The sequence below is a fragment of the Rhincodon typus genome, chromosome 11 (assembly GCF_021869965.1).
Source record: "Rhincodon typus isolate 14 chromosome 11, sRhiTyp1.1, whole genome shotgun sequence".
Classification (NCBI taxonomy): domain Eukaryota; kingdom Metazoa; phylum Chordata; class Chondrichthyes; order Orectolobiformes; family Rhincodontidae; genus Rhincodon; species Rhincodon typus.
In genome coordinates, this window is record NC_063342.1 from 6,669,692 (window position 1) to 6,686,893 (window position 17,202).

Genomic DNA, 17,202 nt, shown 5'->3' on the forward strand with positions numbered 1-17,202 from the left:
ATAGACCGTGTTACAGTGAGGGTATGTAATAGAGAGTTACAGTGAGGCGTGTGTTACAGTGTGTTACAGTGAGGGGTGTGTTATAGAGTGTTACAGTAAGGGGTGTGATATAGAGTGTGTTACAGTGAGGGGTGTGTAGAGAGTATTACAGTGAGGGGGGTTATAGAGTGTGTTACAGTGAGAGTGTGTTGTAGAGTGTTACAATGAGAGTGTGTTATAGAGTGTGTTACAGTGAGGCGTGTGTTATAGAGTGTGTTACAGGGTGGGTGTGTTATAGAGTGTGTTACAGTGAGGGGTGTGTTATAGAGTGTGTTACGGTGTGGGTGTGTTATAGAGTGTGTTACAGTGAGTCATAGACAGTGTTGCGGTGAAGGAGTGGAACAGAGATTGTTGCAGTGAGCTGAATATTACTAAGCATTAAAATGCAAGCATGTTAAACCCAGGTTTTATGGTGATGGGGAGTTACAGGAAGTTTTACAGATGCTGACTGGCTACCACAACATTTCTGCAGAGATTGATTTGTTCCTGCTTCGTCCTCCTCCTCCAGGCGAGAAGGAAGTAGAGAGTTTAATAGCAGGGAATTTCTAGTGAATTAAACTCTGTTCCTGCCTCAACTAGAATATTTCACTTCAGGGAAGATGTGAAGGTATCAGAGACGGTGCAGAAAAAGGTTATGAGAATGCTGCCAAGACTGAGGGACATCACATTTAACTGGATGAATAGGAAAAGCTGGAGTATTGACTTTGGCGAAGAGAATATTTAGAGTAAATCTAGTCGAGGAATCGTGAGAAATCTGGTTACAATAGATAGAGTAACTGATCACTTTGGAAGAAGGATCAAGATCCAAATGACACTGATTCAGGATGATGTTCAGAAGAAGGGGAAATGAGAGAAATCTTTCCCAGTATTGGGTGTTTACTGACTAACAGTAAATGAAGGCCTGTTTAATTGATCCAATCAGAAGAGAACTGGACAAGTACCTGAAGAGAGAAATTTTGCAGGCTGAAGGTATAAAGGCAGAGGAGAGTCATAGAGCTGTACAGCACTGAAACAGACCTTTTGGTCCAACTCATTCATGCTGACCAGATATCCTAATGTAATCTAGTCCCATTTGATAGCATTTGGCCCATATCCCTCTTAAAACCGTGCCTATTCATATATACATCCAGATGCCTTTTAAATGCTATAATTGTACCAACCTCCACCATTTCCTCTGGCAGCTCATACCATACACACACTACCCTCTGCGTGAAAAAGTTGCCCCTTTGGTCCTTTTTAAATCTTTCCCCTCTCATCTTAAACCTATGCCCTTGAGTTTTGGACTCCCCTACCATGGGAAAAAGACCTGGCCTACTCACCCTATCCATTCCCCTGATGATTCTATATGGTCACCCCTCAGCCTCCGATGCTCCATGAAGAGTAGTCCCAGCCAATTCAGCTAGTCCCTGTAGCTCAAACCCTCCAACCCTGGCAACATCCTTGTAAATCTTTTTCTGAACTCTTTCAGGTTAAACAACATACTTCCTACAGCAAGGAAACCAGAACTGAATGCAATATTCTAAAAGTGGCCTAATCGAAGTACTGTACAGCCGCAACATGACACCCCAATGAGGAAAGTTGTTCTCTTAGTAAACTGGCAGAGATATGAGGGGACAACTGGTCTCTTTCTGTGCTATAACTACAGTTGCATGATTCTATTTGTCCATTACATTCATAGAAAATTGAACATAGAACAGTACAGCACAGTACAGGCCCTTCAGCCCACGATGTTCTGCCAAACTTTTACCCTAATCCTAAGGTCTATCTAACCTCCACACCTACCTTATACTACCATCCATATGCCTATCTAATAGCCGCATAAATGCCCCTAATGAGGCCGACTCCACTACCCTCTCCAGCAATGCATTCCACGCCCCTACCACTCTCTGAGTAAAGAACCTACCTCTGACGTCTCCCCGATATCTACCTCCTTTCACTTTAAAACTATGCCCCCTCGTAAAAGCTACCTCCACCCGAGGAAAAAGTCTCTGGCTGTCTACTCTATCTATACCCCTGATCATTTTGTACACCTCTATCAAGTCACCTCTCATCCTTCGTCGTTCTAAAGGGAAAAGCCCTAGCTCTCTCAACCATTCCTCGTAAGACCTTCCCTCCATTCCAGGCAACATCCTGGTAAATCTCCTCTGCACCTTTTCTAACGCTTCCACATCTTTCCTGTAATGAGGTGACCAGAACTGGACACAATACTCCAGATGTGGCTGAACCAGGCTTGTGTATAGCTGGAGCATAACTTCACAGCTCTTGAACTCGATCCCTCTATTAATGAAAGCCGACACACCATACACCTTCTCAACAACTCTATCCACCCGGGTGGCAGCTCAGGTGACATGTCATAGAACACAGAACAGGACAGCACAGTACAGGCCCTTCGGCCCACGATGTTGTGCCAAACTTTTACCCTGAACCTAAGGTCTATCTAACCTCCACCGTTACCTTATACTATCATCCATAGCCTATCTAATAGCCGCTTAATTAGAGGGAACTGTGAACATGAACCCCAAGATCGCTCTGCTCCTCCACACTGCCAAGAATCTTTCCCTTAGCCCTGTATTCGGCTTTCAAGTTTGTCCTTCCAAAATGAATCACCTCACACTTTTCAGGGTTAAACTCCATCTGCCACTTCTCAGCCCAGCTCTGCATTCTACCAATGTCCCTTTGTAACCTAGAACAGCCCTCCGCACTGTCCACAACGTGACCCTCCTTCGTATCATCCGCGAACTTGTTAATCCACCCTTCCACTCCTTCATCCAAATCATTTACAAAAATCACAAATAGAAGAGGACCCAGAACAGATCCTTGTGGTACACCACTCGTAACTGAGCACCATGCTGAATATTTTCCCTCCACTACCACCCTTTGTCTTCTAAGGGTCAGTCAATTCTGAATCCAATCTGCCACATTTCCCCCTATCCCATGCCTCCTTACCTTCTGCATGAGCATACCATGGGGAACCTTATCAAACGCCTTACTTAAATCCATGTATACCACATCCACTGCTCTACCTTCATCCGCGTGTTTGGTCACCTCTTCAAAGAATTCAATAAGGTTTGTGAGGCATGATCTACTCCTCATAAATCCATGCTGACTATCACAAATCAAACTGTGCCTTTCCAAGTGATCATAAATCCTGTCTCTCAGAGCCCTTTCCAATAATTTGCCCACCACTGACATAAGACTAACTGGCCTGTAATTTCCAGGGTTATCCCTGTTCCCTTTTTTGAACAAGGGAATGACGTTTGCCTCTTTCCAATCTTCCTGCACTATACCCGTGGACAGTGAGGACGAAAAGATCATCGCCAAAGGCCCTGCGATCTCGTCCCTCACTTCCCATTGAATCCTTGGATAAATCCCTTCAGGCCCAGGGGACTTATCTATCTTCAACTTCCTCAGAATTCCTAGCACATCTTCTTTACAACATCAACCTCCTCTAGCCTACCTGCCTGTTTCACAATGTCCTCCTCTACAACTAGATCCCTCTCAGTTGTGAATACTGAAGAAAAGTATTCATTAAGGACCTCTCCTATCTCTTTAGGCTCTGTGCACAAATTCCCTTTACAATCCTTGATCGGTCCTACCCTTTCTCTGGTCATTCTCTTGTTCTGCACATACGTGTAAAAAGCCTTGGAGTTTTCCTTGATCCTATCTGCTAATGTGGTATACTGCATCTGCTGTTCCCGTTGTGGCCTCCTCTACATCAGAGAAACCAAGCAGAGGCTTGGGGACCGCTTTGCAGAACACCTACGCTCGGTTCGCACTAAACAACTGCACCTCCCAGTCACGAACCATTTCAACTCCCCCTCCTTTCCTCAGACGACATGTCCATCCTGGGCCTCCTGCAGTGCCACAACGATGCTACCCGAACGTTTCAGGAACAGCAACTCATATTCCGCTTGGGAACCCTGCAGCCCAATGGTATCAATGTGGACTTCACCAGCTTCAAAATCTCCCCTCCCCCTACTGCATCCCAAAACCAGTCCAGCTCGTCCCTGCCTCCCCAACCTGTCCTTCCTCCCACCTATCCCCTCCTCCCACCTCAAGCCCCACCCCATCTCCTACCTACTAACCTCATCCCGCCCCCTTGACCTGTCCATCCTCCCTGGACTGACCTATCTCCTCCCTACCTCCCCACCTACACTCACCTTTACTGGCTCCATCCCCAGCTCTTTGACCTGTCTGTCTCCTCTCCACCTATCTTCTCCTCTATCCATCTTCTATCCGCCTCCCCGTCTCTCCCTATTTATTTCAGAAATCCCTTCCCCTCTCCCATTTCTGAAGAAGGGTCTAGGCCCGAAACGTCAGCCTTCCTGCTCCTCTGATGCTGCTTGGCCTGCTGTGTTCATCCAGCTCTACACCTTGTTATCTCAGATTCTCCGGCATCTGCAGTTCCTACGATCTCTGAAACAATTTTAATCTCACTCCCTGTTGTGTCTGTTGGAAGGCCGAATACCTCATCCTCTGAATTATGAATCCGGTTCCCCACCCCCTGCCAATCTAGTTTAAACCATCCCGTATAGCTCTAGCAAACCTCCCTCCCAGGATATTTGTGTTTTCCGGCTCAGGTGCAACCCGTCCTTACTGTACAGGTCCCACCTTCCCCCGAATGTGCTCTATTTATCGACATAATGGAAGCCCTCCCTCCTGCACCAGCCCTGTAGCCACGTGTTTAGCTGTGCTCTCTCCCTATTTCTTACCTCGTTATCACGTTTCAGCGTGTAGCTCGGTATTTAGAAATACATGCAGATTCCTAATGGTTGGGTACTTAGCTCATGGGAGAGCCTGGTATTGTCTAATTGAGAATAATTTCTAGTGCATTCCTAGAATTAGTAACAGATTTACTGTTCTGAAAGTCAAAAATCACTCGTCACCATGTTTGTCCAACAGGTTTATTTGAAGGCACAAGCTTTTGGAGTCTTACTCCTTCTTCAGGTGTCAAGGAGAAGAATATCAGACTTGAAATATTAGCCCTTTCTCTCACCACAGGGTGCTGTCAGATCTGTGGAGTTTCTCCAGCATTTTCTGTTTGCATTTCCGATCTCCAGCAACTGCAGTATTTTGCTCTCTGCTTTCAGGAGAAATGATTGCTGAGTCAGCTCTTTATAGATTATTTTACCCTCAGATCAGTCAGCACCTTCAGAAGAAGAGGATTGGGGGCATGATGTTGGGGACAGAGAAAGATGATCCCAATACCTCCAGTCAATTTAAAGACAGAAGGTAATTGTTGCTGATTGACTCATGTTTCTGATGTTTGGTTTTGCAGGACCTCCTGGGTTAAGAACTGCAAGGGGAAATGGATTGATTATTACACATTCTTTTGCTTCTAGTAAAGGTGGAGGAGATCGTGTTGACCAAACCCTCTCGCTTTGACACATCAGACCATGGGACACTTTCACTATCTAGTTCTGCATTGTTAAAACAGTGAAAGCTTCAAACAGGAACAGTGTCTGTTACATCATGCTGAAATAAAGATGTGTTAATATCAAACCACCAATGTTTCACTCCATTAAATAATTGAGATCAAGCTTCAGGTAGAGGAACTACAATTACAAAGAAATATTAATGAGTTTAGAATTCCTGGTTCCTGAGATGGCGGGACTGACTTCTGAGGAGAAGTTGAATCAGTGAAGATTATGTTCACTCGTGTTTAGAAGAATGAGGGGAGATCTCACAGAAACATATCAAATTTTAATAGGGCTAGACAGGGTAGATGAGGGAATGATATTGATGATCGGGGCATTCGGGACCAGGGATCACTGTCTAAGGATACAGGGTTAGGCCTTTTAAGACTGGGATGAGGAGAAATTCCTTCACCCAGACAGTGGTGAGCCTGTGGAATCTCTGCCGAAGAAAACAGTCAAGGCCAAAACATTGTATGATTTCAGGAAGGACCTGGGTATAGCACTTCAAGCTAAAGAGATTAAAGAATGTGGGGGAAATGTGGGAACAGGCTATTGAATTGAATGATCAGCCACGATCACAACAATAGCAGAGCAGGCACTCAGGGCCCAATGACCGATTTCTGCTCCTATTTTATTTGTTTCTACAAGGAAGTGACATTGAGCTAATCTGATAATGTAATGATTAAGAAGGATACTCGCAAAATTCTGTAGCATTGCAGAGAACGAGATATAACCTGAAGGTAACCTAAATGTTCCAAACTCAGGCTTATTATTAAGGATGTGGAAGTTGGAAATGAAGGAGATAATTGTAATATTAATAAAAGACTAAACAGCAGTCATATGGAGGAATTTCAGTAAGGGCAGTGGAAACAGGATAATACAGTTAATGTATAGCTTAGAGGACAAGCTTCTATTAGGAGCCGTCTGCAACTTTTCGCTAATTGTATACATTGCCAAACAGAAACAGGTCCACTTTTGGAGTTAAACACCAGTCACAAACTAATTCATAATTGATTATAGCAAATTTCAAACGATACTGAGATAGTAGGATCTGCACATGCTGGAGAATCTGAGACAACAAGGTGTAGAGCTGGATGAACACAGCAGGCCAAGCAGCATCAAAGGAGCAGGAAAGCTGACGTTTCAGGCCGAGACCCTTCTTCAGAAATGTGGGAGGGGAAGGGGGCTTTGAAATAAATAGGGAGAGAGGGGGAGGTGGATAGAAGATGGATAGAGGAGAAGATAGGTGGAGAGGAGACAGACAGGTCAAAGAAGCAGGGATGGAGCCAGTAAAGGTGAGTGTAGGTGGGGAGTTAGGAAGGGGATAGGTCAGTCCGGGGAGGACGAACAGGTCAAGGGGGCGGGATGAGGCTGGTAGGTAGGAGATGGAGGTGCGGCTTGAGGTGGGAGGAGGGGATAGGTGGGAGGAAGAACAGGTTAGGGAGGCAGGGACGAGCTGGACTGGTTTTGGGATGCGGTGGGGGGAGGGGAGATTTTGAAGCTTGTGAAATCCACATTGATTCCATTGGGCTGCAGTGTTCCCAAGCGGAATATGAGTTGCTGTTCCTGCAACCTTCGGGTGGCATCGTTGTGGTACTGCAGGAGGCCCAGGATGGACATGTCTTCTGAGGAATGGGAAGGGGAGTTGAAATGGTTCGTGACTGGGAGGTGCAGTTGTTTAGGGCGAACCGTGTGAACCCTAAACCCCACCTCTTCCTCCGTTACATTGATGACTGTATCAGCGCCGCCTCGTGCTCCCACGAGGAGCTTGAACAGTTCATCCACTTCACCAACACCTTCCACCCCAAACTTACGTTCACCTGGACCATCTCTAATACCTCTCTCTCCTTCCTGGACCTCTCTGTTTCCATCTCTGGTAACCACCTGGAAACCGATATCCATTTCAAGCCCACCGACTCCCACAGCTCCTAGAATACACCTCCTCCCACCCACCTTCCTGCAAAAATGCCATCCCCTATTCCCAATTCCTTTGCCTCCACCTCATCTGCTCCCAGGATGAGGCATTCCACTCCCGTACATCTCAGATGTCCTCGTTTTTCAAGGACCGCAACTTCCCCCCCTCAGTGGCAGAGAACGCCCTCGATCGTGTCTCCCGCATTTCCTGCAACTCATCCCTCACACCCCCTCCCCGTAATAATAACCAAACAGAATCCCCCTTGTCCTCACGTACCACCCCACCAACCTTCGGATCCAACATATCATCCTCCGACACTTCCGCCATCTGCAATCCGACCCCACCACCAAAGACGTTTTTCCCTCGCCACCCTTATCTGCTTTCCGGAGGGACCACTCTCTCCGGGATTCCCTTGTCTGCTCCACACTCCCCTCCAGCCCCACCACACCCGGCACCTTTCCCTGCAACCGCAGGAAGTGCTACACCTGCCCCTACACATCTCCCCTCACCGCCATCCCAGGCCCCAAGAAGACTTTCCACATCAAGCAGATGTTAACTTGCACATCTGCTAATGTGGTATACTGTATCTGCTGTTCCCGTTGTGGCCTCCTCTACATCGGGGAAACCAAGCGGAGGCTTGGGGACCGCTTTGCAGAACACCTATGCTCTGTTCGCGCTAAACAACTGCACCTCCCAGTCACGAACAATTTCAACTCCCCCTCCCATTCCTCAGACGACATATCCATCCTGGGCCTCCTGCAGTGCCACAACGATGCCACCCGAAGGTTGCAGGAACAGCAACTCATATTCTGCTTGGGAACCCTGCAGCCCAATGGTATCAATGTGGATTTCACAAGCTTCAAAATCTCCCCTCCCCTTACCGCATCCCAAAACCAGCCCAGCTTGTCCCCGCCTCCCTAACCTGTCCTTCCTCCCACCTATCCCCTCCTCCCACCTCAAACCCAACCCCCATTTCCTACCTACTAATCTCATCCCGCCCCCTTGACCTGTCCTTCCTCCCTGGACTGACCTATCTCCTCCCTAACTCCCCACCTTTACTGGCTCCATCCCGCCTCTTTGACCTGTCTGTCTCCTCTCCACCTATCTTCTCCTCTATCCATCTTCTATCCGCCTCCCCCTCTCTCCCTATTTATTTCAGAACCCCCTTCCCCTCCCCCATTTCTGAAGAAGGGTCTAGACCCGAAACGTCAGCCTTCCTGCTCCTATGATGCTGCTTGGCCTGCTGTGTTCATCCATCTCTACACCTTGTTGTTTCAAATGATACCATAAGGTTTTACCTTGTTAACTAATATAATGTAATTTAGCTTAATGGCATCAAATTGGAAGATGTCAGTCCAATGAGTTTCACTCGTTTCATGTGAATTTCTTTGATAATGTAACCTTGTTTGTTTTATATGCATGCATGGGATGTGAGTTTCACTGCCTGGGCCTGTATTTATTGCCTAACCCCAATTGCTATGGAGATGGTATTGCTGAGCTGCCTTCTTGGATCGCCTCAGTCTGTGGTCTGTAAGGACACCCACAATGCCCTTAGGTAGGGAATTCCAGGGTTTTAACTCTGCAACACTGAAGGAATGGTGTTATACTTCCAAGTCAGGATGGTGAGTGGCTAGGAGGGGAACTTGAGACCAGCAAAGAGGAAAAAGGAAGCATACATAAGGTCTAGGCGACTGAAAGCAGACGAAGCTTTGGAAGCATATCGGGAAAGTAGGACCAATCTGAAATGAAGAATTAAGAGGGCTAAAAGGGGTTATGAAATATCTTTAGCAAACAGAGTTAAGGAAAATCCCAAAGCCTTTTATTCATACATAAGGAGCAAGTGGGTAACTAGAGAACGGGTTGGCCCACTCAAGGACAAAGGAGGGAAGTTATACGAGGAGTCAGAGAAAATGAGTGAGATTCTTAATGAGTACTTTGCGTCGGTATTCACTGAGGAGAGGGACATGACGGATGTTGAGGTTAGGGATAGATGTTTGATTACTGTAGGTCAAGTCAGCATAAGGAGGGGTAAGTGTTGGGTATTCTAAAAGGCATTAGGGTGGACAAGTCCACAGATCCAGATGGGATCTATCCCAGGTTACTGAGGGACACGAGAGAGGAAATAGCTGGGGCCTTAACAGATATCTTTGCAGCATCCTTGAGCACGGGTGAGGTCCCGGAGGACTGGAGAATTGCTAATGTTGTCCCCTTGTTTAAGAAGGGTAGCAAGGATAATCCGGGTAATTATAGACCGGTGAGCCTGACGTCAGTGTTGGGGAAGCTGCTGGAGAAGATACTGAGGGATAGGATCTATTTACATTTGGAAGAAAATGGGCTTATTAGTGATAGGCAGCATGGTTTTGTGCAGGGAAGGTCATGTCTTACCAACTTGATAGAATTCTTTGAGGAAGTGACAAAGTTGATAGATGAGGGAAGGGCTGTAGATGTCATATACATGGACTTCAGTAAGGCATTTGATAAGGTTCCCCATGGTAGGCTGATGGAGAAAGTGAAGTCGCATGGGATCCAGGATGTACTAGCTAAATGGATAGAGAACTGGCTGGGCAACAGGAGACAGAGAGTTGTAGTGGAAGGGAGATTCTCAAAATGGAGAACTGTGACCAGTGGTGTTCCACAGGGATCCGTGTTGGGACCACTGTTGTTTGTGATATACATAAATGATCTGGAGGAAGGTCTGATTAGATGGTCTGATTAGCAAGTTTGCAGATGACACTAAGATTGGTGGAGTAGCAGATAGTGAAGGGGACTGTCGGAGAATGCAGCAGAATATAGATAGATTGGAGAGTTGCTGGAGAAATGGCAGATGGAGTTCAATCTAGGCAAATGCGAGGTGATGCATTTTGGAAGATCCAATTCAAGAGTGAACTATGTGGTAAATGGAAAAGACCTGTCGAAAATTGATGCACAGAGAGATCTGGGTGTTCAGATCCATTGTACCCTGAAGGTGGCAATGCAGGTAGATAGAGTGGTCAAGAAGGCATACGGCATGCTTTCATTCTTCGGACGGGGTATTGAGTACAAGAGTTGGCAGGTCATGTTACAGTTGTATAGGACTTTGGTTTGACCACATTTGGAATTCTGCGTACAGTTCTGTTCGCCACATTACCAAAAGGATGTGGATGCTTTGGAGAGGGTGCAGAGGAGGTTCACCAGGATGTTGCCTGGTATGGAGGGCGCTAGCTATGAAGAGAGGTTGAGTAGATTAGGATTATTTACATTAGAAAGACGGAGGTTGGGGGGGGACTTGATTGAGGTCTACAAAATCATGAAAGGTATAGACAGGGTGGATAGCAAGAAGCTTTTTCCCAGAGTGGGGGACTCAATTACTAGGGGTCACAATTTCAAGGTGAGAGGGGAAAAGTTTAAGGGAGATATGCGTGGAAAGTTCTTTAAGCAGAGGGTGGTGGGTGCCTGGAACGCGTTGCCAGCGGAGGTGGTAGAGGCAGGCACAATAGCGTCATTTAAGATATATCTAGACAGATACATGAATGGGCAGGGAGCAGAGGGATACAGATCCTTGGAAAATAGGCGACAGGTTTAGATAGAGGATCTGGATCGGCGCAAGCTTGGAGGGCCGAAGGGCCTGTTCCTGTGCTGTAATTTTCTTTTTTCTTTGTTCTAGGTGGCGGTGTTCCCATGTACATGCTGTCCTTGTCTGTCTGGATGGAAGTGGGCATGGGTTTGGAAGGCTCTGTCTTGGTGAGTTGGTGCACAGTGCTGCCACCTAGTCACAGAGTCATACGGCACAAAAACAGACCATTCAGTCCAACCAGTCCATACTGAACAAAATCCCAAACTAAACTAGTCCCACCTACCTGATCCTGGCCCATATCCCTCCAAACCTCCTAGTGCTATCCCTGTTTGTTGTACCAAAATGTAATACCTGTCAGTGGTGAAGGGTTTGAATGCTGACGGTGGTGAATGTGGTGCCAATCGAGGAGGTTGCTTCATCGTGGATGTTGTCAACGCCCTTGATGAAGAAGGGTCTAGGCCCGAAACGTCAGCCTTCCTGCTCCCCTGATGCTGCTTGGCCTGCTGTGTTCATCCAGCTCTATACCTTGTTACCTCTTGCTCTTGATTGTTGTTGGCTATTTATTAAGGCAAATGGAGAGGACTCGATCATTCACCTCATTTGTTCATTGTGGACAGTCACTGGGGAGACTAGAGGTCAAATACTTATCACAATTTTCCCAAACTCAAACCTGACTTGTAACTACACTGTCTATTTGGATGTTCCAGTTCACGCTCAGGTGGATGCTAATTTTTAGGAATTCAGCGATGGTAACACTATTGGATACTGAAGGAAGATGTCTACCTTCTCCCCAATTTGAGATGGTAGTTGTCTGGCACTTGGGTGTCATAAATATTATGAGCTACAAACAATTCCAAGTCTTTAACCTAAGCATTCACTCCAACAACATCGCAACACGCTGGCTCAGAGCTGCACCACTCCGCAGTTCCACTTCATCCTCCAGCTCATTAGATGTGTTAACCTGAAACTTTTTCTTTTCCTTGCATATATCAAGGCCCACAAGATGCAATAACTCAAAGATACCCATGGCCCTCTGGGACCTTCCTCCCATCCCCTTCCCTCTGACTCAATTCCCTCCCCCAACACCACCTCCTGTCACGTGTTCACAATCCCATCCAACATTCCGCTCTCCATGGCAACTTCAAAAAGGCAGCCTCCAAAATGTCCGTCTTCTTCCTCAACCGAGGATTCACCCGACTCCATTGTTGACAGGGCCCTCAATCAGGTCCAACCCATCTCCAGCACTTCCATCCTCACCCCTTCTCTTCCCTCTCGCAACAGCGATAGGGTTCCCCTTGACCTTACCTACCATCCCACCAGCATCCACATCCAGAAGATCATCAGACACTATTTCTGCCACCTCCAGTGAGATGCCACCACCAGACACATATTCCCATCCCTCCCTACTCCGCCTTCTGCAAGGTCCGTTCCATCTGGAACACCCTGGTCCAATCTTCCTTCACTCTCAAAGCACACCTGCCACCCACAGCCCCACGGCACCTTCCCCTGTAACCAGTGAAGGTGCAACACCTGCCCATTTACCTTCTCCCTCCCCAGCATCCAAGGGCCCAAACATACCTTCCAGGCGAAGCCACATTTCACCTGCACTTCCCAGAATGAAGTCTACTGCATTCGCTGCTCACAATGTCGTCTCCTCTACATTGGGGAAACAAAGCGTAGACTGGGTGACCACTTCACAGAACATCTACGTTCTGCTTGACAATAAAAGACCCTGAGCTTCCAGTTTCTTGCCACATTAACACACCACCCTGTTCCCTGGCCAACATCTCTGTCTCAGGCTTGCTGCAGTGTTCCAGCGAAGCTCAGCAGAAGCTGGAAGAATAACACCTCATTTTCCACTTGGGGACCCTACAGCCCTCTGGACTCAATATTAAGTTCAATAAATTTAGGGACTGACTTCTCCCATGTCCCAGCCCCCCACCCCACACACCAGGCCTTGTTACCACATAGCCTGCCATTACACACCACCTTTTGTTAGTCACTAACAGTCCCATTAACAGCTATTCACCCTCCCAGCCTGATCGTTATCAACTCCCTTATCTATCCAACTGCTCTCCTCTCTCTTTGGGCTCTATCCTTACCTACTGTTTACTCCTTACCCCCACCTCCCACACTATCTGCTGCATATAAACTGACTTTTTCTTCGCCACCGTGAGTTCTGAGGAAGGGTCATTGGACCCGAAATGTTAATGATTTTCCTTCACAGATGCTGCCAGACCTGCTGAGCTTTTCCAGCAGCTTCTGTTTTTGCTCCTTTAACCTAAGACATTCTTTCTCGCTCAGCTAATCTCCATGTACTCCATAAACTTACTTATCATTCCTCTTACATTCTCATTTATATCACTGGATACTTGCCTTCAGTCACACAAACAGCCTTTTACAACCACCCTCTATCTCCCACCATGAAGCCAAACTTGGATCCAACTTGTCAAGTTACCCTGGATCCCATGAGGCTTTTAACTTTTTTAACAGTCTCCCATGTGGAAAGTTGTCAAAGGCTTTGCTGAAATCCATATAAGCTACATCAACTGTGCTACCCTCATCTACACACCTGATCACCTCATCCGAATTTGTTTAAAATTCAAATTTACTTAAATTTGTTAGGCATAACCTCCCTTGTGGAGCCTTCTCCTCCAATTCATTGCTTAAATGTCCATTACCATTCACGAACAGATGTGGCAGGGCTGTAGAGTTTAGATCTGATCCGTTGGCTGTGGCATCACTTATCTCCGTCAATGACTTTCTGCTTATGCTGGCACACAAGTTGCCACCCAAGTAGTCCCGTGTCATTGCTTCACTAGTTTGGGGTCTCATTTCTAAGTCTGCCTAATGTTGCTCCTGTCATGCCCTCCTGCACTCTCTACCGGTGCAGGGTTCGTCCTAATGCTTTATGGTAACAGCAGACTTAGGGATATTATTTTGCCCTCAGTGAGTAGTTAGGGTATGGAATGCATTTCCTGAATGTTTAGTGGAGAAAAGTTCTATTCAAGCACTCAAGAGGGCATTGAGGAATGAGTACTTAAATAGAAACAGCTTGCAAATTATGGGGAAAAGGCAGGAGAGTGGGACTCAGTTGTAATACATGTTCATTCAAATGGCCTCATTCTGCACTATACCACTTTTGAGATTCTGTGAAATTGAAACTCATCATGTCTGAGATGGAGCTGATGGCTGACAATTACATGCTCCAATACACAATGGTTTTTGACGGGAGATATCAAATCCCATCCATCAGCTGAACTGTCTCATCCAGGAATTCCAGGCCATTGACTGGAATTTCAGGTTGTGATTGGCTTTAATGGCACAGTTTCGAATTCTTTCCTCAAACTGCTTTTCACTTGAGGTCAGAAAACCACAAGCAACCCTGGGGTCTCAGCAAAAAGTCATTTTCTTGTCTCTGCCTCTCTTGAGATTTGACACCCAGGTAGAGACTTATATTTCAGCTAAAAAGTGAATGAAATGCCAGTCTACAAGTAATAGTATTGGCCAGCCAGCAATGTCCACAACCTGTGACTGAATAGAGGTGACAAAAAAGGATTGCTGAGCCGTCAAATGTAACATATTACATGTGAACTTCAATGGAAAGGAATTCTGCCAGGCCAGCCATCGCAAGAATTCACTAGACAATGACTTACTGAATTCCAAATCTCATGAATTAACACTAATATCTTTGTTTTAAAAGTGTTTGGCAATTGTAACTATTCTATTCTGAGCAGTTACTAGGCTCCAGTCAGAACCAAAGAACATAAAACTCATAATTGCTGCAATCAACAGGGCGACTTTACTCTAGCCTATAAAAACCTGAAACATGTCGGCACATGCCTGTAAAAACCTGAAACATGTCTGAACAAGCCTGTAAAAACCTGAAACATGTTGGCACATGCCTGTAAAAACCTGAAACATGTCTGAACAAGCCTACAACCAAGCTGATGACTAACCACTGTGACTCACCTCTTAAAGGGACACAGTCCCAACATAACTTAAACTATAAGACCATAAGATATAGGAGCAGAATTAGGACATTCAGCCCTGGCTGCTATGATTCAATCATGGCTGATATGTTTCTCAGCTCCATTCTTCTGACTTCTCCCTGCAATTTCTGATCACCTTACGAATCAAGAACCGATCCATCTCTGTCCGAAAGACACTCAATGATTTGGCCTCCACAGTCTACTGTGGCAATGAGTTCCACAGCATCATCACCCTCCGTCTGAAGAAATTCCTCCTCATCTCAGTTCTAAAGGGTTGTCCGTTCACTCTGAAGGCTGTGCCCTCGGGTCCTAGTCTCTCCTACTAGTGGAAACATCTTCTCCACATCCAATCTACGCAAGCCTCTCAGTATTCAGTAAGTTTCAATCAGATTCCCCCTCATCCTTCTAAACTCCATTGAATATAGACCCAGAGTCCTCAACCGCTCCTCATATGATGAGCCCTTCATTCCTGGAATCATTCTTGTAAATCTCCTCTGGACCCACTCCATTGCCAACGCATCCTTCCTTAGATAAGGGGCCCAAAATGGTTCAAAATATTCCAAATGCAGACTTACTAGAACCTACAGCCTCAGCAGTACATCTCTGCTTTTATATTCTTGTTTGCTTGAAATAACTGCCAACTGAACCTGCACGTTAACCTTAAGAAAATCCTGAACTAGGACACCTAAGTCCCCTTGTGCTTCAGATTTCAGAAGTTTACACCTCTATTCTTCCTACCAAAGTGCACATTCTCACATTTTCCCAGGCTGTATTCTATGTGCCACTTCTTTGCCGCTCTCCCAGCCCGACAAAGTCCTTTTGCAACCTCCCTGCTTCCTCAACATTTACCTGTCCCTCCACCTATCTTTGTGTCACTTGCAAACTTAGCAACAATGCCCTCAGTCCCTTCATTGAGCTTGTTAATGTATAATGTGAATAGTTGTGATCCCACACTGACCCCTGTGGAACTCCAACAAAAACAAATTTGCTGGAAAAGCTCAGCAGGTCTGGCAGCATCTGTGAAGGAAAAAACAGAGTTAACGTTTCAGGTCCTCAGAACTGATGCTGGCTGGGAAAACTTCAGTTTATATGCAGAAAATAGGGAGGTGGGTGGGCTAGGGAGTAAATGATAGGATAGAGCCCAAAGAGAGAGAAAGACAGTTGGACAGACAAAGGAGTTGCTAACGATCAGGCTGGGAGGGTGAGTAGTTGTTAATGGGGATTGTTAGTGACTAACAACAGGGGGTGTGTAGTGGCAGGCTATGTGGTAACAAGGCCTGGTGTGTGGGGAAGGGGGCTGGGACATGGGACAGTTTAGGCTCTAAAATTATTGAACTTAATATTGAGTCTGGAGGGCTGTAGGGTCCCCAAGCGGAAAATGAGGTGTTGTTCCTCCAGCCTGCATTGGGCTTCGCTGGAACACTGCAGTAAGCCAGAGTCAGAGATGTTGGCCAGGGAACAGGATGGTGCATTGAAGTGGCAGGCAACAGGTAGTTCAGGGTCTTTTTTGCAAGTAGAACGTAGATGTTCTGTGAAGCAGTCGCCAAGTCTACGCTTTGTTTCCCCAGTGTAGAGGAGACCACATTGTGAGCGACGAATGCAGTAGATGAGATTCTGGGAAGTGCAGGTGAAGTGTTGCTTCACCTGGAAGGTATGTTTGGGCCCTTGGATTCTGGGGAGGAAGGAGGTAAATGCGCAGGTGTTGCACCTTCGCCGGTTACAGGGGAAGGTGTCGTAGGGCTGTGGGGAGGTGTTGGGGGTGAAGGAAGTGTGGACCAGGGTGTCCCGGAGGGAACGGTCCCTGCACAAGGCAGACAAGGGAGGGGAGAGGAATATGTGTCTAGTGGTGGCATCTTGCTGGAGGCGGCGGAAATGGCGTCTGATGATCTTCTGCCTGTGGATGCTGGTAGGATGGTAGGTGAGGATAAGGGGAACCCTATCGCTGTAGTGGGAGGGAAGAGAAGGGGTGAAGGCGGAAGTGCGGGAGATGGGTCGGACCTGGTCGAGGGCCCTGTCGACAAAGGAGCTGGGGAATCCTCGTTTGAGGAAGAAGGTGGACATTTCAGAGGCTCCCTTGTCGAAGTTGGCCTCATCTGAACATATGCGACGGAGGCGGAGGAACTGAGAGAATGGGATGGAGTCTTTACAAGAAGTGGGGTGTGAGGATGTACAGTCCAGGTAGCTGTGGGAGTCAGTGGGTTTGTAATGGCCTGTCTATCCCCAGAAATGGAAACAGAGATGTCGAGGAAGGGAAGGGAGGAGTCAGAGATAGACCAGGTGAAAGTG

General features: G+C 46.7%; 1 protein-coding gene across 2 annotated transcripts in view; it reads left to right on the forward strand.

Moving 5' to 3' along the window:
• Positions 1 to 5,541, forward strand: part of LOC109924965 (lysozyme C-1-like) — a 10,861-nt gene extending 5,320 nt beyond the window's left edge. The window contains exon 4 of one of the 2 annotated variants that reach the window (XM_048603227.1): positions 5,382 to 5,541. In XM_048603227.1, the coding sequence (XP_048459184.1) occupies positions 5,382 to 5,424 (43 nt within the window). In that variant the 3' untranslated portion in view covers positions 5,425 to 5,541. Of the gene's footprint in view, positions 1 to 5,317 lie in introns of both variants that reach the window. The other variant, XM_048603226.1, reaches the window with a different exon arrangement.
• Positions 5,542 to 17,202: the final 11,661 nt, after the last annotated feature.